The 24,645-nt window shown below is 47.0% G+C and overlaps 1 protein-coding gene across 1 annotated transcript in view; it reads left to right on the top strand.

Moving 5' to 3' along the window:
• The window catches only part of FAT3 (FAT atypical cadherin 3), a 656,439-nt gene that overhangs the window by 561,698 nt on the left and 70,096 nt on the right, over positions 1–24,645 (top strand). Inside the window, exons 13-14 of the mRNA XM_018043498.1 lie at positions 19,290–19,679; positions 23,208–23,422. Coding sequence (XP_017898987.1) covers positions 19,290–19,679; positions 23,208–23,422 — 605 coding nt within the window. The remainder of the gene's footprint in view (positions 1–19,289; positions 19,680–23,207; positions 23,423–24,645) is intronic.

Genomic DNA, 24,645 nt, shown 5'->3' with positions numbered 1-24,645 from the left:
GCATTGACAATTGAATGTGATGCTAAGTCCAGTTAGAGGTTAATCAAAGTAAAGATGTAAATTATTCCCGGTGTTGTAGGCAGCCTCTATGACCCCTCACCTCTTGGTAGTCCCATGACTCTCCTTGAAAGTTGAATGGACTTAAACTGACTCCAGACTCACCTTTTTAAAATATTTTTAAAATATTTTAAAATAAATTTTAAGCCAAGCCATTCAACATGTGGGATCTTAGTTCCCCAGCTAGAGATTGAGCCCACACCCCCTGCATTGGAAGCACAGAGTCTTAACCACTGGACCACCAGGAAAGTCTCCTGGCTCACATCTGCTGAATAGCATATGGTATTCATATGGATGGAAACAGACGAGCACATCAGATGGCTGGTATCCCTCCTGAGATCAGGGTACAGAAAGACTGTTCCTTCCCTCTTGGTCATGCTCTCTGCTTTAGTCTGCTTGGGCTGCCATAACAAAGTACCGCAGATGGAGTGGCTTACCCAGCAGAAATTCACTCTCTCGGTTCTGGAGGCGGGATGTCAGCTCAGGGTGCCAGCGCAGTCAGTTCCCAGCCTGCAGGTGGCCGCCTTCTCGCTGGGCGCTCACGTGACCTTTCCTTGGTGTGTGCAAGAAGGAAAAGAGTGCTCTTTGTCCCCCTCTTCTTTCAGACCACCGATCTTCTTGGGTTAGGACCCTACCCTTTGACTTCTTCAACCTTAATGCCTGAAGAGCCCTAGCTCTAAATACAGTCACATAGGGGGTTAACTCTTCAACATATGGATTTATGGGTTGAGGTGATACCAACTAGGATTCTTGGCTCTCCGTGGAGGAAGTTGACTAGAAGCCAAACAAGAAATTCAGGCAAAATTTTACTGGGGCTCCTGTGCTGGCTGCAAAAGGGAACAAAAACAAGCAATATCCTCCCTTGCTTCCCGAGGAGGGGTGAGCATCACTTCTCCTTATATTGGGGTCCTCAACCCCCAGACTGAGGATGGGTACCCGTCTGTGGCCTGTTAGGAACTGGGTCACAGCAGAAGGTGAGCAGCAGGTGAGCTGACTGCAGCTTCATCTGTTGCTCCCCATCACTCGCATTGCTATCATGACCCCATTTGAACCATCCCCCACCCCATCCATGGAGAATTGGCTTCCACGAAACCCGTCCCTGGGGCCAAAATGGTTGGGGACTGGTGCATTACATGGAGTGAGGGAAGGGTTGTGTCCAGGGGTTGGGCCAGATGGGTGGCTTGCGTAGCTTGCCCACCCCTTTGTGGTGCTGAGTGCAGGGAGCAGGCGCAGCACCCTCTTACACGCCTGCTCCCAGCTTCTCGGAAATGGCAATCGGGTTGTTCTTGTTTGTTTTTTGTCTTTTTGAATATTTTTGATCCAGAATTTGCCCCAATTACACCTGCACACAGTTATTTTTTGTTGCATATAGTTTCTTTGTATTGTTAACCCAGACAGAGGTGTGTCCAGGTACAAGCTTTGCAGCATTTCAGCCAGGAACCCCAGGTCCCGGGTCTATCTGAGAAGGACACAGTTCAGGGCAGAGCAGGCCCTCTGACTCTGGCTTGGATCGCTCCCCTGGGGAGAGAGCTAGGACGTGGGAAGGCAGGCCTGTGAGGGGCCTACCGCTCAAGGGCCTGAGGCCTGCCAACAGCTGCACGAGAGAACTCGAGAGAATGCGGCCTCCTCCGGGGCCTTCAGATGAAACCACAGCTCAGCCCAGCAGCTCGATTCAAGCCTTGTGAGGAGCCTTGAGCCACAGACAGCCAGCTAAGCTATTCCTGCCCCGTGGAAACCATAGGATACTAGATACTTATTGTTTATGCCGGTAAGTTCTGGGCTTGTTTGGCATGGAGCAGTAGAGAACTAACAGACTCGTGTAAGTCCATGGGCCTTCTGAGTTCTACCCACATAGTCCTAAGAATTCTCCCATGGCCATTCTTTCAAAGGGCTTTACCCTGAAGGAAGGTGGGCCCCTGCATGATGTGGATTGGTGAGTCGGCACAGGGCCTTCCCTCCAAACAGAGCAGCTTAGCCAGACTGCGCGCAGCCGCAGTGACGCACACTGTGGGAGAGATGACATAACAGTTGCTGGCTGTTTTCTGCGGCTGTTCTCACGGACCCACGCCTCCCCCCTGGGGCAGCTGGCCCAGTCCCCTTGTGAGTCACAGCCCCTGCAAATCTTGGGGTGCTATGCATGGAAGGCTAGATCCAGTCAAACCCTTCTTTCTCTGAGAAGGAAGCTGGGGCTCAAAGATAAAGAGACTTCTTTAGTGGCAAGTTCAGTTCAGTTCAGTCGCTCAGTCGTGTCTGACTCTTTGCGACCCCATGAATTGCAGCACGCCAAGCCTCCCTGTCCATCACCAGCTCCCGGAGTTCACTCAAACTCACATCCATCGAGTCAATGATGCCATCCAGCCATCTCATCCTCCATCGTCCCCTTCTCCTCCTGCTTCCAATCCCTCCTAGCATCAGAGTCTTTTCCAGTGAGTCAAGTCATTGCATGAGGTGGCCAAAGTACTGGAGTTTCAGCTTTAGCATCAGTCTTTCCAAAGAATACCCCGGACCGATCTCCTTTCGAATGGACTGGTTGGATCTCCTTGCAGTCCAAGGGACTCTCAAGAGTCTTCTCCAACACCACAGTTCAAAACATCAATTTTCAGCACTCAGCCTTCTTCACAGTCCACCTCTCACATCCATACATGACCACTGGAAAAACCATAGCCTTGACTAGACGGACCTTTGTTGGCAAAGTAATGTCTCTTCTTTTGAATATGCTGTCTAGGTTAGTCACAACTTTCCTTCCAAGGAGTAAGCGTCTTTTAATTTCATGGCTGCAATCAAAGCTGGATCTAAAAGAAGGATCCCCTGACACCTCAGTACAAAGTGCTTTTCTATTTTCTAGTAATTTCTACCAGAAAATACTGGAGTTGTTTTGTTTTCTATTTTAATAGCTTTTAATACAATCATTAGTTTTTCTGACAGAAGTGAGAATTTTATTTTTATTTAAAAATTTTTTGTTGAAATATAGTTGATTTACAGTGTTGTATTAATTTCAGGTATGCAGCAAAGTGGTTCAGTTATGCAGGTGTATTCAGTCATTCAATTGTGTGACCCCATGGACTGTAGCCCACCAGGCTCCTCTGTCCATGGGATTCTCCAGGCAAGAATACTGGAGTGGGTTGCCATTTCCTTCTCCAGAGGATTTTCCCTACCCGGGGATCAAACCCATGTCTCCCTGTTGGCAGGTGGATTCTTTATCCCTGAGCCATCTGGGAAGCCTCTCAGTTATACATGCTGCTGCTGCTGCTAAGTCGCTTCAGTCGTGTCCGACTCTGTGCGACCCCAGAGACGGCAGCCCACCAGGCTCCCCCGTCCCTGGGATTCTCCAGGGAAGAACACTGGAGTGGGTTGCCATTTCCTTCTCCAATGCATGAAAGTGAAAAGTGAAAGTGAAGTCGCTCAGTCGTGTCCGACTCTTAGCAACCCCACAGACTGCAGCCCACCAGGCTCCTCTGCCCATGGGATTTTCCAGGCAGGAGTACTGGAGTGGGGTGCCACTGCCTTCTCCATCAGTTATACATATATCCATATAAATATACATGTTCCTATAGATGGGGTAACAGTGGAAACAGTGTCAGACTTTATTTTTTTGGGGCTCCAAAATCACTGCAGATGGTGACTGCAGCCATGAAATTAAAAGACACTCACTCCTTGGAAGAAAAGTTATGACCAACCTAGATAGCATATTCAAAAGCAGAGACATTACTTTGCCGACTAAGGTCCATCTAGTCAAGGCTATGGTTTTCCTGTGGTCATGTATGGATGTGAGAGTTGGACTGTGAAGAAGGCTGAGCACCGAAGAATTGACGCTTTTGAACTGTGGTGTTGAAGAAGACTCTTGAGAGTCCCTTGGACTGCAAGGAGATCCAACCAGTCCATTCTGAAGGAGACCAACCCTGGGATTTCTTTGGAAGGAATGATGCTAAAGCTGAAACTCCAGTACTTTGGCCACCTCATGCAAAGAGTTGACTCATTGGAAAAGACTCTGATGCTGGGAGGGATTGGGGGGCAGGAGGAGAAGGGGACGACAGAGGATGAGATGGCTGGATGGCATCACTGACTCGATGGATGTGAGTTTGAGTGAACTCCGGGAGCTGGTGATAGACAGGGAGGCCTGGTGTGCTGCGATTCATGGGGTCACAAAGAGTCGGACACGACTGAGCAACTGAACTGAACTGAACTGAACTGAACTGAACTGAAAGATGTTATGAGAAGGATTCAAGTCTGATGTCAACCTGCCTGCTCTTAAGTATCATATATTCTATGTCTTCCCTTAACACCTTAGAAATTATTACCTCTAAGCTATACAAGTCAAGTGATTTAATATGTTTTTTCCTTCCCCAAAGCTCTGTTATTTTCTGAAGCCTTAAATCTTTGAAGGCAGCTGAGAGACTATTAAAATGTTTGTAAAAGCTAAATAATTGCCCCTAAAGACAGAGACATGAGCCATTCTCGGGAGCACTTTGTGGGCAAAAGCCTTAGCCTGTCGTACAGATATCAAAATGGATAATCTCAGCCTTGGTCCGCAGAGCCCCAAACCCTCACACCTGACATCTTGCTACAGCTCTAATAGACATTGACGTTCCTGCCAGCAGATGGAGAAAGTGCGGTTCAAAGAGGCATGGTGGCCCCTCTCAAGCATCTGTGAGATTTAGTAGTCCTGAGTAAATGACTCTCGGCCCATAAATTGCTCCCTGACCTCTCTCCCCACCAGCAGCATCAGCACATCTTCCGCAGGACATCTGGCGACATCGCAGGCTGTGACACCCCATCGTCTCCGGGTCACGTGTCCTGGCACTTTGAAAACTGACATCACACAGTAGCTTTGGGATGAGACCAGATTAAATATCCCAGTTCCAATCCTTGCTAACTCTCTAGCCTTAAACAAGTCTCCTGGCCCCTCTGAATTCCTCTTCCTCCCTGGAAAAACAAGCTATGAGCTCTTTGTGTTCTCTCCAGACCACGAGCTCCAAGGGGTCTGATGTGCCAGCCTCTCTGCCTCTGTGGCCCAGCAGGGCCCAGGCCCCAGCCACCCAGGACACACTCAGTGTAGGTCTGCTGAGCTGCCGGGGTGCGGAGAAGCAAGATGTGCTCAGGCGCTTCCGTCCTGCTCGACTGTTCTGTGACCCCTATGGACTATCGCCCACCAGGCACCTCTGTCACAGGATTTTCCAGGCAAGACTACTGGAGTGGGCTGCCATTTCCTTTCCCAGTGAGAGAACTGTGACATTCCAGCTAAATTCCGGAATGTCATGTCTAGAACATAGGTGGATTCCTTCCTCAGGGCTTCTCATACATACAGCCTGGGCTGCCTTGTGTAGGAATCTCAGAGGCTGGAAATTCCCCTTTCCAGTTCCATCGGAGATAATACTGGGTTGGTCAAAAAGTCTATTCAGGTTTTTCCATAAGATGTTATAGAAAAACCCCAACAAACACTTTGGCTAGTCACACAGGAGAATAATGTGATGTGCCCAAGAAAACAGGATGCTTTCAGTTGATGAGGGCCTTAGGGACCACCCGTCCCAAATCTAGGATCCAGCAGCAGAGATAAAATAATGCATAAAGGCAAGACAAACTGGCTGTCAGCTCTGGATCCATATCAGAATCCCCATGGGAGCATTTAAAAATAAACAGACAGGCAGGCCTGCATCTCCAGAGTCTGTTTGGGAAAGTCTGGGATGGGGCTAGGCATGCATTTTTTTTCTGGAGTTGATTGGGATATTTTGCCTGGTTTAGGAGTCTTTGCATTGGACACATACAAGCTATTATTATTACTTTTTTTTAACATCTCCCAAGCAGGGGGTCAAAACAGTCCTTATCAAATGAAACAGCACATTCCTTTCAGAGAGGAGTATCTTAGTGAAGTGTTCCAGCAGCACCCACGGGCAGGGAATTCTGATTTCTAAGAACTGATCTCAGTGATTCATTGCCATGAGCTCCCCCATCCACATGCTGCCTCATCTGTAGACGCCTCACGCCGGGGACCGGCTTCTGAGCTGGCTGGGTCAGCCTTGCTCCAACACGCAGTAGCACACAGGAGAGGACCAAGGGAGTGCTAGAGTGTCGGAATTTTTATCTGCCTCTGAGTAATTGATGCAGAATCTGAGGACCCCAGCTTTGGCTTGGTGCCTCTGCAGGATATACGGAAGCTCAGTGGGGTGTGCTTATCAGCTTTGCCTCAGGATACGTGGTATCATTTCGCCTTGTGAAGCCTCCTTGACAGGTGCAATTATGTTGTCCACCGTCTGTGAGGAGCTTTTGGAATAACTTCCCCTATATTACATAGTGCTTCCCGCCTGCACACTCACTCCAGCTCACTCCTTCCAATCTTCCTTCTTCTCTTTTTGCTGATATATCCATTAACTTGTGCCCCTATTTTTATTTACTCTAGCTATAATTGTTAATAGCAGCCCTGTAATTTCCTAGCGGCTCCAAAAACAAAAAGCTTCAAAACCTGCCCTTCTAAACTCAGAATTTTGAAATACTGATCCCTTAACCCTTCTCTGAGTGCTCTGCTTACTATTACATCTTTCTTAACTTCACATATGTTCACACATCCAAAATGCCCTTTGTGCTTGTCAATGTCCCACTTTGGTACTCCTTTCAACTCCTGAATATCCTTTATGGATCAGTTCAAGTGTGTCCTTTTCTGGGAAACTTCCCTTGGCCACCCATCTCCGGCAACCTACTGTATGCATGCTTGTCTCTTTAGAAATAGGAGACATTTGAGGGTCGAGATGCTGTGACCCAGTCGGCTTCACATCCCCATCGCCTACCTTTCAGAAAAGTCCTGTGAATATTTATTGAATGGATAAATGGCCATAGCCAGTGACTCACTCAAGAAACAGTTTTAATATTATTGTTGAGATGTTCAGTTTAGAAGTTCTATGCCCCAGCAGGGATGAAGTTTTGAGTATTTGGTTGATGGGTTAATTTTATTTATTTATTGGCTATCCCAGTTAGCAAACTACCAAACCATAGATGCACAGATGCTTGAGTTTAGCCTAATGAGCTGCAGCTTTCGAGGGACCATGGAAAGCAGTCTCAGAATGAGGCCAGCTTTATCAGTGTGCAACTTTTGCAACTGTGCAGGGCCTCCTGCTTAGAAAGGCCCCATGTTGGTTTAATGATCTGCTCTGGCTGTCTTGATGCCTTGAGATTATTTGCAATTGAAGTATAGTTGATTTATGATATCGTGTTAGTTTCAGGTGTGTACAAAAAAGTGACTCAGAGATATATATAAAGATACTGACATGTGTATGTGTGTGTGTGTCTGAGTGTGTAAGGGCTTCCCAGGTGGCTCAGTAGTAAAGAATCCACCTGCCAATGCAGGTGATATGGTTTCAGTCCCTGGGTCAGGAAGATCTCCTGGAGTAGGAAAGGGCAACCCACTCCAGTGTTCTTGCCTGGGAAACGCCATGGACAGAGGAGCCTGGCAGGCTACAGTTCATATGGTCTCAAAGAGCTGGACACAGCTGAGCACACATGCATATATACATATATATATATATAGAGAGAGAGAGAGATACATATGTATGTGTATACATATTCTTTTTCCAATTCTTTTCCATTATTGGTTATTAGGAGATATTGAATACAGTTTCCTGTGCTGTAAGAGCAGTAGGCCCTTGTTATTTATCTATTTCATACAGTGCATGTATCTGTTAATCCCAAACTCCCTGTTTATCCTTCCCTCTCATTCTCCCTTTGATAACCATGTTTTTTTTCAATGTCTGTGAGCCTGTTTCTGTTTCATAAATGAGCTCACTTGTTAGCATCTGTTAAACAAGGGTGCCCGCATTTTCATGTTCCGAGACCTCACACGGTGTGCCAGTCTTGCCCAGCAGAGCCGGTGCCAGCCCAAGTGACAAGTCCCCAAGAGGTTTATGGTACAGTCAAGATTTCCCTGATTCTGCATCTGGTGCTGCCTTCTTTTTTTTTTTTTTTTTTTATTATTCAAAACGACAGTGAAAGGGGACTACTGACCCCCAGAGTTGGTATTTTGCCTGTGAGAATGTGCCAGGATTAGTTATCACCCAATGAAAAACTTTTAAAAGGCACTTAAAACAGACCTAATTAGAGAGTCTATTTAAAAGTCATTTCTGACTTCAGAGGTAATTGCAATTCCATGGACCTCCTCATGGCAACTTTCTGTTTTATTTCCTATCATCTGAAGGCATATTTTAAAGACAGAAAAGAATGGTCAGCTTGAGTTCCTTCAGTGTGATGGAATTTTATTTGCCTCCCACAAATGATAGAAGAATTTTAGGCAAGCAATTTTATTCAACTGCTTAATTAAGTGTAAAAAATGGTTTAAAATGTATCCCTTGAAATAACTTTATAATGAGAAACTTGACCAAAAAATCTTTTTTCTATAAAAGCTAAAGTGAGGAATGGAAATATCCAGGAAAAGAATCTTATGGAATAGATGGGCATCTTTTTCTACAATTATTTCATATAATGTGTATGTTGAGGATTAAACAGGTTTGAAAATAACATGAAAATGTGACTACTGTTTTCTATGTACATGAGTTTTATAGTAGTTCTCTTACTTATTGCAAGCATGGTCTGTGACCACTGTGTAAAGTCTGGAAGGATAGGCAGAAAGAAAAACTAAGTGAATTCTAATACTGTTGCCATTTTGACAAAAGTCTCTTCTGCCCTTTCCTTTACACAAGTGCTCCTAAACTCAATACTGTTTTATAACTCACTTTTTTCAGTAGCTGAATGTATATAATTCATTCAACCAGTTTTTATTCTTGGAAAATTGAGTAGTTACCGGTTTTTTTTTTTTGTTTTCACAAATGCAGATATCTATTTAGCAACAACCTTGTATATATCCATGAGTATTTTATGTTTGTTTTTACTATTAACTATCCCTGACTTCTTCATTCGGCCTTTTGTGAGGCCCTGCAGTTCTTTGGCAGATGCATTTGCTGTGGACGTGCACGAGCCATATGCACACCACCCCTGCCTTCGTCACGTTAGCAGGCTCATCATGCACTTGCTGCGGTCTCTTGGCTGTTTCCTCTGCAGTTCAGCATTCATTCTCTCCTATTATGTGCTAGGCCCTGGGTTCAGTACCGGGGTACAAAGATAAGATACAGTCCTTTGGTCGTGGGTGGACGTGGGAAAAATTGATGAAGGCAGTAGAAAGACAGAAGCTCCCAGTTATAAGAAGATTAAGTACTAAGGATATAGTGTACATGACATATATAATTAACATTGCTGTATGTAATATGTGGGCTTCCCTGATGGCTTAGCAGGTAAAGAATCCATCTGCAATGCAGGAGACATGGGTTCAATCTCTGGGTCAGAAGATTTGGAGTTGGGAATGACTACCCACTCCAATATTCTTGCCTGAAGAGTCCCTTGGACAGAGGAGCGTAGCGGGCCAGAGTCCAAAGTGTTGCAAAGAGTTGGACACAACTGAGCAGGCGTGCAATACCATGTCTTACTTAAAATCTGTTGAAAGTAAATCTTATGTGAGTTCTCATCACAAAGAAAATATTCTTTTTTCTTTTTTAAAAACTTTACGTCTATATGAGATAATGGATGTTCACTAAACCTACTGTGGTAATGGTTTCATGATTTACGTTAAGTCAAATCATTATGTTTTATATCTTAAACTTATGCAGGCTGTATGTCAATTATATCTCAATAAAACTGAGTAAAAAATAAAATGTAAAGGAAAAAAGACCCAGTCCCTCTGCCTAAATGATATGTTAATCTAGTGGGAGAGAGGACATACATATAGCTACTGAGAATGTGAAAATGATGTTAAGGAAGCAGAAAGAGGGGAAATTAAGGAGGCTGTCCCAGAGGAGAACCTGCAAAGAACATGCAGGATTTTGACAAGGAGGGGAAGACAGTGATCTAAGTAGAAGTGAGAGCATGAGCAGAAAACTGCAGTAGTGAATGTGCGTGTGTCCTCAGGAGAGACTCAACTAGACCGTCCACTCTGGAACTGGAGCTGGGAATGACATGGAGAGTGTGAGTTGGGACCAGACTGCAGAGGACTGGAAAGCCAGTCTCAATCTTTTATTTATTTATTTTTTTAATGATCTGTTTGTATTTACTCGGCTGTGCCAGGTCTCAGATTGCAGCATGCAGGGTCTTCCATCTTCCTTTGTGGCACTCTGGATTTTAGTTGCAGCATGCAAAATCAGCTGAGGCGCACAGACTCTTAGTTGCGGCATGGCATGTGGAAGCTAGTTCCCTGACCAGGGGTGGAACCTGGGACCCCTGCACTGGGAGCATGGAATCTTAACCACTGGACCACTAGGAAGTGCCTCATTTTTACTTCTTGCTGTAAGAAGTGATAAGGCAGTGACAACCTTGAGCAGCTGGGGCAGGACTGGACCTAGAGGTTTAGGAGCTTAATTCTGGGTTAGTCAGGAGAGGATGGAGTCTGAATTTGCAATTAGGTGTCTCTTGCAGCCGGGTAGGTGAGAGAGGGTGGAGCCTTACCTGACTCTAAGCCCCGGCCACAAACATTCAGGACAGCTCTCAGAAGTAGAATCAAAAGAACTCGGCATTCTAACCCTAAGCAAATAGTTTAGGTATTACTTAAATACATAGTTAATAGTATGAGTAATTCCTTGTCAAGTTGCTAAGCTCCTAGATTTAAGGAGGTGTCTTCTGGGCTGTACTTCTCTCAACATGGTGCCCGTGATAGTCAGACAAGTGGCTCTTGAAAAATCCTTATTAAATGGGAGGGTCATAACCAGGGTCTCCAGTGAGAGACAGAACTCTTGCGCCTCTCAAAAGTGTTATATTTTAAGGATAAGGCTGTCGCAAAAGAATGTAATGACATATTCAAGAACCAAAGCTTTGTTTAGCATTTTTCTTCGAAAGATAATCCTTATAGCTTAAATAAGAATGTGCCTTAATCACCAAGCCTGGGTCATAAAGACCAAAATCTAAATGTACTTGTGGGATTTCAAGCACTGATGAATAGGCACTCATGCCGGCGGGAGAAAGTGTTGGTTCAAAGACAAGTTATTAGCTTGCCTAGGTCATGGAATTTGGGGGCAGACAGCCACAGGACATAAAGGAACGTTAGGGGGCAATTGAAATGCTCTGAGGACACTGGTTCCATGAAGATGTATGTTGGTCAGACAAATGCATTCCTATTATTGTATATAAATTATGACATGTCTGTATATCAAGCTGATAGAAAAAATAAGTGATCAGAACCAAAATGTAAAGTGTTACTAGAGTCTGATTGCTGAGATTATTTCAAATTATTTTCCCCCAGATATCTATTCTGTATAAATTCATGTCTGTTTATAAAAGCCAGTTTATAGCAACTTAGTACAGTCCGCATTTTCTGTGCGCCGCGGACAGACCAGATCCTGTGCAGCCTCTGGAGGGTGGAAGGTGAATGTCACTGACAAGGCCCTGCCCTGACAGGGTCAGCACAGCTGCCACGTGAGACCCCAAAGTAAGAGCAGTGCTCTTGTAGGTTTGCGAAGCTCAGGGAGCTTGCTCTTACAAGGAGAGGAGACCATGTTCTTTAAAGACCAGATTAAAATAAATCTCAGCAATCTTGCTGTGTTGACTGCTCTGGCCATTTGGTTTTGGTGCTGATTCTAACACCTTTAACAATCTCAGCTAGCAAGCTGAGTCATTCTGACACTAGGTGAGATCCTTGCAGATGATCCTGGCAGTGGACGTCATTTCTCACAGAGATGTAAACGCCTTGCTGTAAAGTATACGTGTGAACTTTCAACATGTAACTAAATGGCATGAATCTGCTGTGTTAAGTTTTCATCCCATCCAGAAGATTCCAGTAGCTCATCATCATCAGGTTTGATGTGGACTTTTCCTTTGCTAACTCTGCCCAGGGATGCCGAGGTCCAGCGATTTAATGGCCAGTTGGAGGAGAGGATGATTCCTTTGAAAACAGAAATGAAACCAACACCAATTAATTTAATTTGCAAACAAAAAATAGTGCTGGAAGATCATTTTAGATCTCAATGGACCTAGGTTCTATCATTTTATAATGCAAAACCAATACAATATTGTAAAGTAATTAGCCTCCAATTAAAATAAATAAATTTGAATTTTAAAAAAATGAAGACACCTGAGACCCAACAAGGTTAAGCTACTCAAGTGTACTTGGGTTACAAGCAAGGTCTCCTGTCTGTCAGGATTGGACCACATTGCTCTCATTTTCAACTTTGACTTTTATATACAGTCCGTTTGTTTATTGTTTAGTCACTAAGTCATATATGACTCTTTTGTGACCCCATGGACTGCGTGCAGCCTGCCAGGTTCCTCTGTCCATGGAATTTTCCAGGCAAGAATACTGGAGTGCGTTGCTATTTCCTTCTCCATACAATCCATGCCCCTCATCCAAATAATCCATTTCCATTTGGCCCAAATGAGAGGAAGCTGACCTCCACTTAGAAACCTTCAAAAGAAGTGAATATAGAAGCCCTTGGCAACACTCCCCCCCCACCCGGATTTCACAGACTTCCCTCCTGGGAACTTATTTGTGCTATTTCTTTCCTCCCAGCCCACTCCACAAAATGCCACTACCTATTACTTCCAAGAACAGATTGGGATTTTAGTCATTCTCTTTTTACTTGATTTTAATCCTCTGAAGGCCTGCCTGCTCCATTTGCTACAGTTAACGTGCAGAAACTTCACATGCAATGAAAATCATACTTGGTAGTCCGGCATTTCAGCATCTTAAGAAGCTAAATAGCTCCATCCTCATTAAATTAGGTACAAATTGGAGAAGAGAATTACATACTGAAAACCATAGACGCAAAACGACGGGTTAATGTTATACCTTAATATAACATGTCGTGACATGCAGTGAGAGCAGGAGGCCAATTAGCAAGCAAGCCTTCTGCTCGGGTTCAGATTTTCTGCCGGGTACGTAGGGAAAGGATCGAGACTTGAAGGATGGCATTTATCAAACACTCTTGGATAGAAAGTTTCCATTTTAGTGATAGGACATGCGTTCATTTAAAAAAGACCACCCCCATCGCATAGTAATACAGCAGAGACCCAAGGGCTCCTCCAAAATTATTGCCTGCACGTTGGCATTTATGCATCTGACTTTATTGCTGCAAACTACTGAAATCTGTTTCAATTGTGTCTAAACTGGAGTTTTAATACATTCCCAAAACACATCCCGCTTTGCTTCAGTTACCAGATTGTAAGCGGCCCCTCTGAGCAGGGGTGCGGCTTGGGTGCCCTGCGCCGGCCTTCCCTAGCGCTGCTTTCCTGTCAGTCTGACTGGGGCAGGGAGGAGAGGCCAACCCTAACTCCCCTGCTTCTGGTGTGCATGCCCAGGATACTGTCAGAGACAGTATCGGGGCCGGGGACTTGGGGTCAGCAACGTGTGGGACAGCGGCTGGTTTTCTGCTGTTCTAAAGCAGAAAAACCCTGTCACCGCGTTTTTAAATTAACAGAACCTGCCCAAAGGGGAGCCATGGTCTTTGTATCGCTGATGGATGTCAGCCTTGTAAACGCAGGGCTCCCGCCACAGGGCTGGACGCTCAGAGAACACCACCTCTCCTGCATGGGTGTCTGTGCAGGGCCGAAGGCTGGGAGAGAAATCTGCAGGCTGGGAGCACAGGAATATTTTTAGATTTCAGCTCTCAGTCCCAGTGAAGGGCACATAGGCAGCCATGAGAAGCACCTCACCTTCAGGTCTCGCTGCCACAGAGAGTGCCAGGGCACAAACCCAGCCCCTGCCTCTCCCAGCTCAGCGGGTCGGAGCATGCTGGCTCTCAGAAGAGTCAGAAATTGCTTTCTTCCAGCCTGAAGAGGAAGCTTATCCAGAAGCAGATCTCCTGGAAAGAGACTTTGTCCCTCATGCGTACCTAAAAATGCTTACGGCAGCAAGCGGATCGCCCAGCCCTCAGCTTGTGTGTCTCTGAAGGGGGTGATATTGTCGGCCAATGCTCAGATGAAAGGTCCTTCGTGAATATCCTGCCACGCCTTATTGTTGGTGATAGTGGTGTTCCATATGCTGGCAGGGAGTCAAATTCCCAGGGGATATGTGATTTGAAAGCCCGTGTGGTATATTTGGGCTTCCCTCGTGGCTCAGTTGGTAAATAATCTACCTAGAATGCAGGAAACCCAGGTTTGATTCCTGGGTGGAGAAGATCCCCTGGAGAAAGAAATGGCAACCCACTCCAGTATTCTTGGTCTTCCTTGGTGGCTCAGACAGTCAAGAATCTGCCCGCAATTCGGGAGACCTGGGTTCTATCCCTGGGTCACAAAGATCTCCTGGAGAAGAGAATGACAACCCATTCCAGTATTCTTCCCTGGAAAATGCCCTGGACAGTGGATCGTGGCTGGCTACAGTCCACGGGTTTGCACAAAGTCGGACACATCTAAGCAACTAACAAGGAAGGAAGTGGTACATTTATGTCAGTCGCGGTGTGTTTCCATAAATGCATCTCTGTGCCCTTCGAGAGGTGTCCCAAGGCCATCAGATCGGTCAGGGCAGCTTCCAGGACACACAGTCACTCAGACACCCAGGCAGGGTTATTGTCTTTCAGCTGCAAGCTTGACCACCTCTGCAGTCCTCCATGTATTCACCCCAGGAGTGTATGATGGAATATTTAGTCTTGCAGCCACTTCTAAAAATAGCCAGAAAGCATCCCTAAAGCTTTGCTTTGGGGCCTTATTTCAAGGGGCAGCAAGGAAATAGGAATGACTTCTTGTTTTTAATCCCAGCACCAATAAAATCAGAGGTTGGTGTTTATATATCACAGGGTGATGGTTTTGAAAGAGAAATAAAAGTAAATGATGAAACTTTGGGAAAAATGGGCTCTCTGGAATGGAACCAAGAGAAGACTCTCAATGTTGACCTTTTGGTTAAAGCCACATAATGCAGTTTATGTCATTCCCTCCAGATACGTGATTTTATTGGTTTGCTGGGAATTTTGGCTTAAGGGAAATTGTACACTGAGGGAATAAAGTGTTTACCTCTTATTAATGCCAAAGGCCTGTCCCCATGGTGAGATGCTATAATAGAAAATAGCACATATGTAAGTCCTCCCTCTAAGAGCTTATATTCTAAGGATCTGTGATTCACGAAAGACATTTTCAGGTAGCTGTCATACTGTCTTCATTAAGAGCATTTAGGACAACATGATGCTTTTCCACCCATGAAGTTGTTCTATTTTGCTTATAATCTATAACTCCTAGAGACTTGGAGGCTTATAATAAACCATTTTGAGGTGCTGAGATCCTAGGATAAAAATAGTATAATCAATCTTCAGAACCGAAAGTTGATCCAATCATCATTCACTGATTTGTTGGTTGTTAATGGACATTTCCTGGTTTGTATGTTTTAGCTTTAGTATATCTTAAGATAAAATGACATTGTGATAATGAAGTGCATTTCTTTGGGTCATAGAACTGGAAACCCCCCTCTGACGAAATCTCTCCCTTCTTTGATGGGATGTTCTAGGCTCCCTGGCCATTGGATTTCTTTTTTTCTTTCTTCATATTCCCTTACGCCCACATCCATTTATGGCTCTGCTGGCTCTCTGAATGCTGATGACCTTTCAAAATATAACTCCAGTTTGGACCTCTCCTCTGATCTCCAGCCTCCTGTACAAACTTTCTGCTTGAGTCTCCACTTATATATAAAGTGCTCATCTCACACTCAGTCTATCCCAATGGGGCCCATGATCTTTTCATCAGATCTGAGTCCTCCTACAGCCCTCTTCATGGCATGTGTGTGTGCTAAGTCACTTCAGTTGTGTCCAGCTCTGCAATCCTATAGACTGTAGCCCGCCAGGCTCCTCTGTCCATAGGATTCTCCAGGCAAGAACACTGGAGTGGGTTACCATTTCCTCCTCCAGGGGAATCTTTCCAAGCCAGGGATCAAACCCAAGTCTCTCATGTCTCCTGCATTGGCAAGCGGATTCTTTACCACTGGTGCCACCTGGGAAGCCCTTCATGGCAGCTGATGAAAACTCCGTCTTTTCAGTGGCTCAGACGAAAACCCAAGAGTCATTCTGGTATCTTCTCTGACATTTACATCCATGCCCTGCCAGCTCCATGATGAGAAGGCCATCTATTCTCCCCATCTCCGAATTCTGAATTCATTTGGCCCCTCACTTCTCACCCCAGCCTGTTCAGAGTACACCTGGAACCTGACTGCCTCTCAGCCCTCAGCTCCACCGTCTGTCCCAGCTACCCTTATCGCTGCTGGTCTTCCTGCAGGGACTGCCAGCAGGTCTCCACTTCCTGTCTTTTTGCTTGTTCCTACATTTTATTGGGGCATAGTTGCTTCACAATGTTGTACTATTTAATAATTAATAGCTTCTACTCTTCAGCAAGGTGAATCAGCTATATATAAATGTATATCCCCTCGTTTTTGAATTTCCTTCCCATTCAGGTTACCACAGAGCACGGGGTAGGGTTCCCCAAGCTATCCAGTAGGTTCTTGTTAGTTATCTGTTTTGTACATAGCGTCAACAGCGTGTGTATGTCCATCCTAGTCCCAGTTTATCCCACCCCACGCCCCGTCTGTCCCCTTAGCATCCATACATTTGTTTTCTATGTCTGCAGCTCTGTTTCTCTATTGCAGATCATCTGTACCGTATTTCTAGATTCCACATATATGCATTAATATGCAATATTTCTTTTTCTCTTCCTGACTCACTTCACTCTAGGTCCATCCACACCCCTACAAACGACCCAATTTCATTCTTTTTACAGCTGAGTAATGGAGAAGGCAATGGCACCCCACTCCAGTACTCTTGCCTGTAAAATCCATGGATGGAGGAGCCTGGTAGGCTGCAGTCCATGGGGTCGGTAGGAGTCAGACACGACTGAGCGACTTCACTTTCACTTTTCACTTTCATGCATTGGAGAAGGAAATGGCAACCCACTCCAGTGTTCTTGCCTGGAGAATCCCAGGGACGGGGGAGCCTGGTGGGCTGCCGTCTCCGGGGTTGCACACGACTGATGCGACTTAGCAGCTCGGCTGGGTGATATTTCATTGTATATATGCGCTGTTTCTGTTCCATCCGTTCGTCTCTTGATGCCGACTGCAGTTGCCTGTGTCCTGGCTGTTGTATATGGCGCTGCTCTGGACACTGGGAGGCCTGTGTCTCTTCAGCCTCCCGTCTGGTTCTGTTCACCACCAGCCACCTGAGCTGTGAATAGCTGAGTCATATCACGTGCCCCCCCCTCAGAGCCACCACGCCTCCCACCTCACCTCCGGGACCACCGCCCATGAAATCTGCCCCAGGCTGTCAGCGCTCTACTCTCGCCTCCCGACTCCCCCTCCCCGCCACCGCCCCCTCCCTCTCCCGCCTCCCCCTCCCTCCCCCTCCTCCCCCCGCCTCCCCCTCCTCCCCCCTCCTCCCCCCGCCTCCCCCTCCTCCCCCGCCTCCCCCTCCTCCCCGTGCCTCCCCCTCCTCCCCTCGCGTCTCTCCTCCTCCCTCATCGTCTCCCTCCTCCCACATCCCCCTCCTCCCCCCACGTCTCCCTCCCGCCACGTCCCCTCCCTCCTCCCATGTCTCCCTTCACCCCGCATCTTCTTCCTCCCGTGTCCCCCTCCTTCTCCTGTGTCTCCCTCCTCCTGCCGCATCTCTCCTCCTTCCACGTCTCCCTACGCCCCCCGTCTCCCTCCTCCCCCTGTGTCCCCCTCCTCCCCCTGCGTCTCCCGCCTCCCCCCCCCCCCCCGTGTCCCCTGCCTCCCCCCGCGTCTCCCTCCTCACTCGGTCTTCGTCCTCACCCTGCGTCTCTCCTCCTCCTCCCCCGTCTCCCTCTTCCCGCGCCCCCTTCCTCCCGAGTCTCCCTACCCGCCCTGCACCTCCCTCCTCCCCCCGCATCTCCCCCTCCCCCTGTCTCCCTCCCCGCGTCTCTCTTCCTCCCCTCCCGCTTCCTCCGCCTCCTCCCGCATCCTCCTCCCCCAGCGTCTCTTTCCTCGCACGTCTCCCTCTCCCCGCGTCTTCATCCTTCCGCGTCTCTCCTCCTCCTCCTCCTCCTCCGTCCTCTCCTCTCGTGTCCCCCTCCTTCTGCGTCTCCCTCCTCCCACCTCTCTCTCCTCCCGCAACTCCCTCGTCTCACGTCTCCCTCCTCCCGCGTCTCCCTCCCTCCTCCCGCGTGTCTCTTCTCAGCTCTGGTTACGTCGATCTGCTCCCGCATCTCCTCGGTCACACCAGCCTGACTCACGAATGCCCCTGCTCCCGGGAGTCCCTACTTGCCGTCTGCTTGGTCAAAAGTCTGCGCTGCCCCCTCATCCCCTCCTTCGCATCTTCACTCAAGTGCAAACTTCCCACCACTGTATTGAAATAACCACCCCCTTCTCTCCAGCTCCCAAGCTCCCTCTCCCCCAGCACTCATGAGCGCTCACTCACGGCTTCATTTTTCTCCCTTTTCCTGCCTCACATCCCATATATTTTTCAGATTCGTTGTTCTTGTTCATGTCTTATTTACACTCACCAGAATGTAATATTTTCCTTCATGAAATGTTAGACCCTTGCCATTATGGAACTCTCTGGCCACTAGAATAATGTCTGATAGATTCTAGATAAAAATGTGTCGAAGTGATTAATTCATTAATTTATACTTCTCTTTCTGTGGCACAGCTTGACCCTTATACTTATTGGTATCTTAGAGTTTAAATTCATGGGATTCTTTAATATATTAAAAACATTCAACTGTTTCTTTTTCTTTCTCTCTCTCTCTTTTTTTTTTAGGCTCCTGGCTTGTTTATTAGAAGATATGTGGTAATCCTCAGTAGAATAGTTTCAGATGGGGATTATAAATAAATAAAGAAATTGGTCGAGGGTTTGAATAATTATAGCCTATATATTCTTTCCTCTTTCCAAATCATTTTCATCTTATTTGGCATAGGCAGGTAAGAAAGATTGTGACTTTTGCAAACCACATGAGCCAAAAGAATTGAAGTCAGTGTTTCTAACGTGATCAAGACAGCTAGTCAAGTATTTGAAAACATTAGTTAAAGACTTACAGCAGTGTGACGCCTGCAAGGCATTCTGCTTTAGATCCAGCTCTTTCTGATATCCGCGGCCAGTATTTTCCATTTCTTTACCGTTTGGTCTGGGTGTATATATTTTACAAACTGAAGTTGCCGTGGGACCGAAGCTGTAGGAACCATGCTACAGCTCCCGTGCTCCTTTGCGTGGCCCTCAGACGCTCGGCAGAGCCGTCCTCCTCGGCAGAGAGCGCCGGCCGCGCCCCTGGTCACGCCCGCCCTCTGTCTCCCGCAGGCGTCAACAGGAAGGTCGTGTACTCCCTGGCCGACTCGGCCGACGGGTTCTTCTCTGTGGACAGCTCGTCCGGCATCGTCGTCCTGGAGCGCCCGCTGGACCGAGAGCAGCAGTCCTCCTACACCCTCCGTGTGCGGGCCACCGACCAGAGCCCAGGCCGGGCGCTGTCCTCTCTGGCCACCGTCAGCATCACCGTCCTGGACGTCAACGACAACCCCCCCGTATTCGAGAGGAGGGACTACCTGGTGTCGGTGCCTGAGGACACCTCCCCTGGCACCCAAGTCCTCGCTGTGTTTGCCACCAGCAAAGATATAGGCACAAATGCTGAGATCACCTATTTCATCCGGTCTGGAAATGAGCAGGGGAGGTTTAGGATCAATCCAAAGACAGGTGGGTAAACAGCAACCTACTTAGAGTGCAAGGCTTTGCCATACCCTGCTTCTCCTCCTAGCTCTCTCTAATAGATCGCCCTTCTTAGTGGACCAACAAATCTCCTAGCATGGCCTACACCCAGACTCCCCAGTGCCCTCGGATGCTCTGTTCTAAGGATGAAGTGAGGTTGCTCAGTCATGTCTGACTCTTTGCAACCCCATGAACCTGTCAGGCTCCTCTGTCCATGGGATTCTCCAGGCAAGAATACTGGAGTGGGTTGCCATTTCCCTTGCCAGGGGCTAGAATGAAACACAGTGGCCATTCCAGCCAGCTAGGTGCTGAGTTGAGGTCTCAAGGTGACCATGCTGATCACTGTTTAACATCTGCCTTGGGAGGTGACCAGAGACCCACAGCCTGAGTGCAGACAGGCCAAGTGGAGGCAGATCTCCAGGAGCACCTCACACAGAGAGACACACAGCCCAGGTTAACACAACAAGCCAACAGGAAAGAGAAATACCCAATCAAACCCTTAGGCTCCGTCTGCAAATACCATCTCCCCATCTTGAGCCACCCTACTCCTTCTGAGCTTTCCTATCTGAAAAATCCTAGAGCAAATCTACCGGCCAAGGATTTGCCCCCGTGAGTCCACAGCATGGAGCTGAAATTTGGCAGGGGGCATCCTTAGAAGTTCCCTCGTAAGGAGTCTGCCTGCAATGCAGGAGACCCGGGTTTGATTCCTGGGTACAACCCACTCCAGTGTTCTTGCCTGGAACATCCCATGAATGGAGGAAGCTGATCCATGGGGTCGCAAAGAGTTGAGCATGACTGAGCCACTAACATGTTCACTTTCACTCCTCCTGGCCGGAGCACTTCCATTTCTCACCATACCCTTTACAAACTTGGGGTGTGATGCAGCGTCCCCTGGGGAAAAGATGTCTAGAGAGAAACCAAGAGAACAAAAATAGAACCCCAGGGCTTTCTTTTCCTGAGGGAGTTAATATGCATTAAGGCTACTTTGAGTAAATGAAGATGGTAATTCAGAAAAAAAATTTGGCTGATCTTTGAAAAGTAAACATGCTCATCATTTCATAGTGTTTCTATCAGTGTTCTCCAAGCTCTTTTCTTGACTACTCTCATTTGTTTACCTCACCCCCATGAATGAGCAAGGCAGTCCCTTATTCACAGATAAGAAAAGTGAGTGTCTGACACCTTCTGGCCATTGGACATAATCCCCTTGTCACTCAAGGAATATGCGCTTCTTGAGCCAGAGGGTAAAGAAGGTCCATTTTCTGTTGGATAATCCAGTAAATATGAACAAGAAACTATCATAATTAGCACTGTCATTTAACATGGCAAATATGCCAGACTCCTGTTATTTACTGATTCCTCCTAGTTATCTCCCCCTTTTTCCATATGAGAAAATCAGCTTCAGAGAGGTTAAATAATTCCTCCAGTGAGAGTAAGTGGGGATGGGAGTGGGGAATCCAGGATGTGAATTCAGAGCTTCCTGACCCTGGGATACATTCTCTAACCTCTATATGACACAGCTATGCCGTGAGAGTGAAAAAATTGGAGGAGATATAGTCCTCGCCCTTAGAATGGGAGGGTGAAAACTAATGAAAGGATTGCAGTAGCTGCTTCCTCCAGCAGTAACCCTGTTTATTAAGGTCATTACTTCAAATTAAAATGTATGGGAGTTTTCTTCATTTAAATATGTGTTAGCCTTAGCTTGTCTAGTTATGGCCATTGTATATGAATACCATGAGGAAGTGGTTAAGTACTGTTTAAATATGGCTCTGGATAACGAGACTGGGATATAAAATAAAGCACTAGAGGTGGTAATTGCTAAGAACACTTAATTATGGCAAGAAAGAGGCCCTCGTTATGAGTATGACTTCTGCTTCTCACCTTAAGTAGAGGCAGCCTTAGCTGCTAGAGACGCTGCCTGTCTGGAAAGAGAACGAACAAAATGTATTCACCTTGATCTCAGTGAATGTTTTCCAGGCGAAAGTGTTAGTTGTCCAGCCGTGTCCAGCTCTGTGACCTCATGGATTGTAGCCCACCAAGCTCCTCTGTCCATGGGATTCTCCAGGTGAGAATACCGGAGAGGGTAGTTGTTCCCTTCTCCAGGGGATCTTCCCTACCCAGGGGTTGAACCTGGGTCTCCCGCATTGCAGGCGGGTTCTTTACCATCTGAGTCACCAGGGAAATGCCCTTGAGAACTTTCCTGCAAACGGCAGACTGATCAACTACCAACTGCTGAACTCAGGACTAGGTTGCCCACCAGGACTAGGATGGGTGGGAAAGAGAACTCAGGGAGCCCGTTGTGGGGGTCCCACCCAGCTAGCTGCTTTCACCTTTTTTATCTGCTTAAATAACTCTATACCATGAGTGTTGGGCTTCCCTGATAGCTCAGTTGGTAAAGAATCTGCCTGCAGTGCAAAAGACCCCAGTTCGATTCCTGGGTTGGGAAGATCAACTGGAGAAGGGATAGGCTACCCACTCCAGTATTCTTGGGCTTCTGCTGTGGCTCTGCTGGTAAAGAATCTGCCTGCAATGCAGGAGACCTGGGTTGGGAAGATCCCCTGGAGAAGGGAAAGGCTACACACTCCAGTATTCTGGCTTGGAGAATTCCATGGACTGTATGGACCACGGGATCACAGAGTCTGACATGACTGAGTGACTTTCACTTTCACGTTCATGAGTGTAAACTCACGCTTCTTTTGGTTACAGATTCCCAAGTGTTTCCTTCTCCAGCATGTTACAGTATCCTCAACTTTCTTTGTCCTCTTTGTGACCTAAAAGTTTTAGATAAGCACTTTGTAAGTAGGTAAGCACCTTAGTGGGTAATTCAATTTAAGACTTAGGTGAAGTTCACAAGTATTTACTAACTGGTCCTTCCCAGGTGGTGCTACTGGTAAAGAACCTGCCTGTGAATGTAGGAGATAGAGAGACACAGGTTCAGTCCCTGGGTTGGGAAGATCCCCTGGAGGAGGAAATGGCAACCCACTCCGGTATTCTTTCCTGGGGAATCCCATGGACAGAGGAGCCTGGTGGGTTACAGTCCATAGTGTTGTACAGAGTCAGACACGACAGAAGTGACTTAGCAGGCACACATGTGCACTAACTGATGAGGGCTGAGGTTATAGAATCACACTGACGCTTCTTGGCTCAGTCTCAGCCTGCCTGGGTCTTCTGGAGGAATCCTGGGGGGACACTTCCGGGGGCCGCTTGCTCCTGCCTCTCGTCGCGTAAGGGTGAATAATGCCAGAGATTTCCAGCTGCTTGAGGGGTTCTGACACTGTTGCAGAAATAAACAAAGACTCGGTTTCTTCAGTGTTGTGTCTGGTGGGTAGCTGTGTTTTAACTGACAGCGTTAATCAGACTCTGGGGTGCTTTCAGCAAGCATTAAGTAAACAAATTCCTGAGTATCTCAGAGTCTTGGCTGGAGACGATGTCACAGATATTACCATGATTGTGGAGCTGCTGACCAGAGTGTTTCTTTTTTTCCTAATTAAATCTAAAACTCCCCATTTTTCTTTGAAGGGGGTATTTCTGTATCCGAGGCCCTGGACTATGAATCGTGCAGAAAGTTTTACCTGGTGGTGGAAGCGAGAGACGGCGGGACGCCCGCCCTGAGCGCTGTGACCACTGTCGGCATCAACCTCACGGACGTGAATGACAACCCACCCGAGTTCAGCCAGGACGTGTACAGTGCTGTCATAAGTGAAGACGCCTTGGTCGGGGACTCCGTCATTTTGGTAGGTGCCAGCGGGAGGTCTAAGTATTTCAGAGGAATAATCTTCAAGAGGGTGAAAAAGTGAGCAAAGTCCATCTTGGATTCTCTTCACGCTTTCTCCTTTCAGGCTCCCTTTGGTCCCCAAGAACTCTACTCAGACGCCAGTCTTTCAGCTGCTCCTCCCCCATTTTGTCTGTTAGAGAGGGTCTGATAAGTTCATTTACAGCAAGGGATAGGCGATCTTTAACCACTTTCCTCCCAGGAGTGGATGTTTTTCAAGGAAACAAAACAGACCATAGAATTAGTTCCTAATAGCTGCTCTTACTTTGTAACTTAGATGACAGGTCTAAGGACAGAACAAGATTATTTCCACCTCCGCCACACCAAACACACACACACACACACACACACACACACACACACACACACAGACACACACACACACAGACACACACACACACAGACACACACACACACACACAGACACACACACGGTAAGGCAGCTACAAATAGGATCAAGCTTAAGATCGATTGGCCACTCTTAGAGGAGCTCTTTCTGGAAGGAACATTTTCTAATAGCAGTAAGAACATGTGTTAGGAGAACACAGGTTCTCTTAGATATGGAAGTTACATCGAGAAACAGGGAGTCCCGTCCTCAGCACCCTCACCACCCCTAGGCTGGAGGGGTGGCTTCCTGGCCCCTGCAGCACCACGTTGGGGATGTTCCTTCTTTACACCTCCCGGGTAGACCCCGCAGGCCCTCTCTCCTGGGGCCTGGAACTATATGAGACTATTTCTGTACATACAAATGCCAGATCAGCAACGCAGAGCAGGAGATGGTAGGTCTGCATGTTAGCAATGTGGAAAAGGAAGTTCTCTTGGACTTCCTTAACATGGAAGTGCATAAGTTTACAAAACATCCAACTCAGTGGCAGAGATCATTGTTTTGCAGAATTGGGAAAGAATTACCAAAGTTTGGGGTCTGTCTTAACTGGCTCAAGGCCTGAGGGAAGTCAGGCCTAACAAGCATCAGGCTGCATTCAGATGAAAATGAAGAGAAATAAAATAACAGTTCCAGTAATGATGCTTTCCTTCTTAGGCTAACCCAAAATCTCTCCCCCTGAGGCCTGATTGCTGGCACTGGTGAGCAATGCATCTAGGAAACCTGTCAGAGCAGTGCCCATTTATATAGACCTGGACCCTAAGAATAAACCTTTTCTCGGTCTCCCCTGTCATATCTTTGTT

The sequence above is a fragment of the Capra hircus genome, chromosome 29 (genome assembly GCF_001704415.2).
Source record: "Capra hircus breed San Clemente chromosome 29, ASM170441v1, whole genome shotgun sequence".
NCBI classification, from domain to species: Eukaryota; Metazoa; Chordata; class Mammalia; order Artiodactyla; family Bovidae; genus Capra; species Capra hircus.
This window is presented reverse-complemented; position numbering and strand designations above follow the sequence as displayed.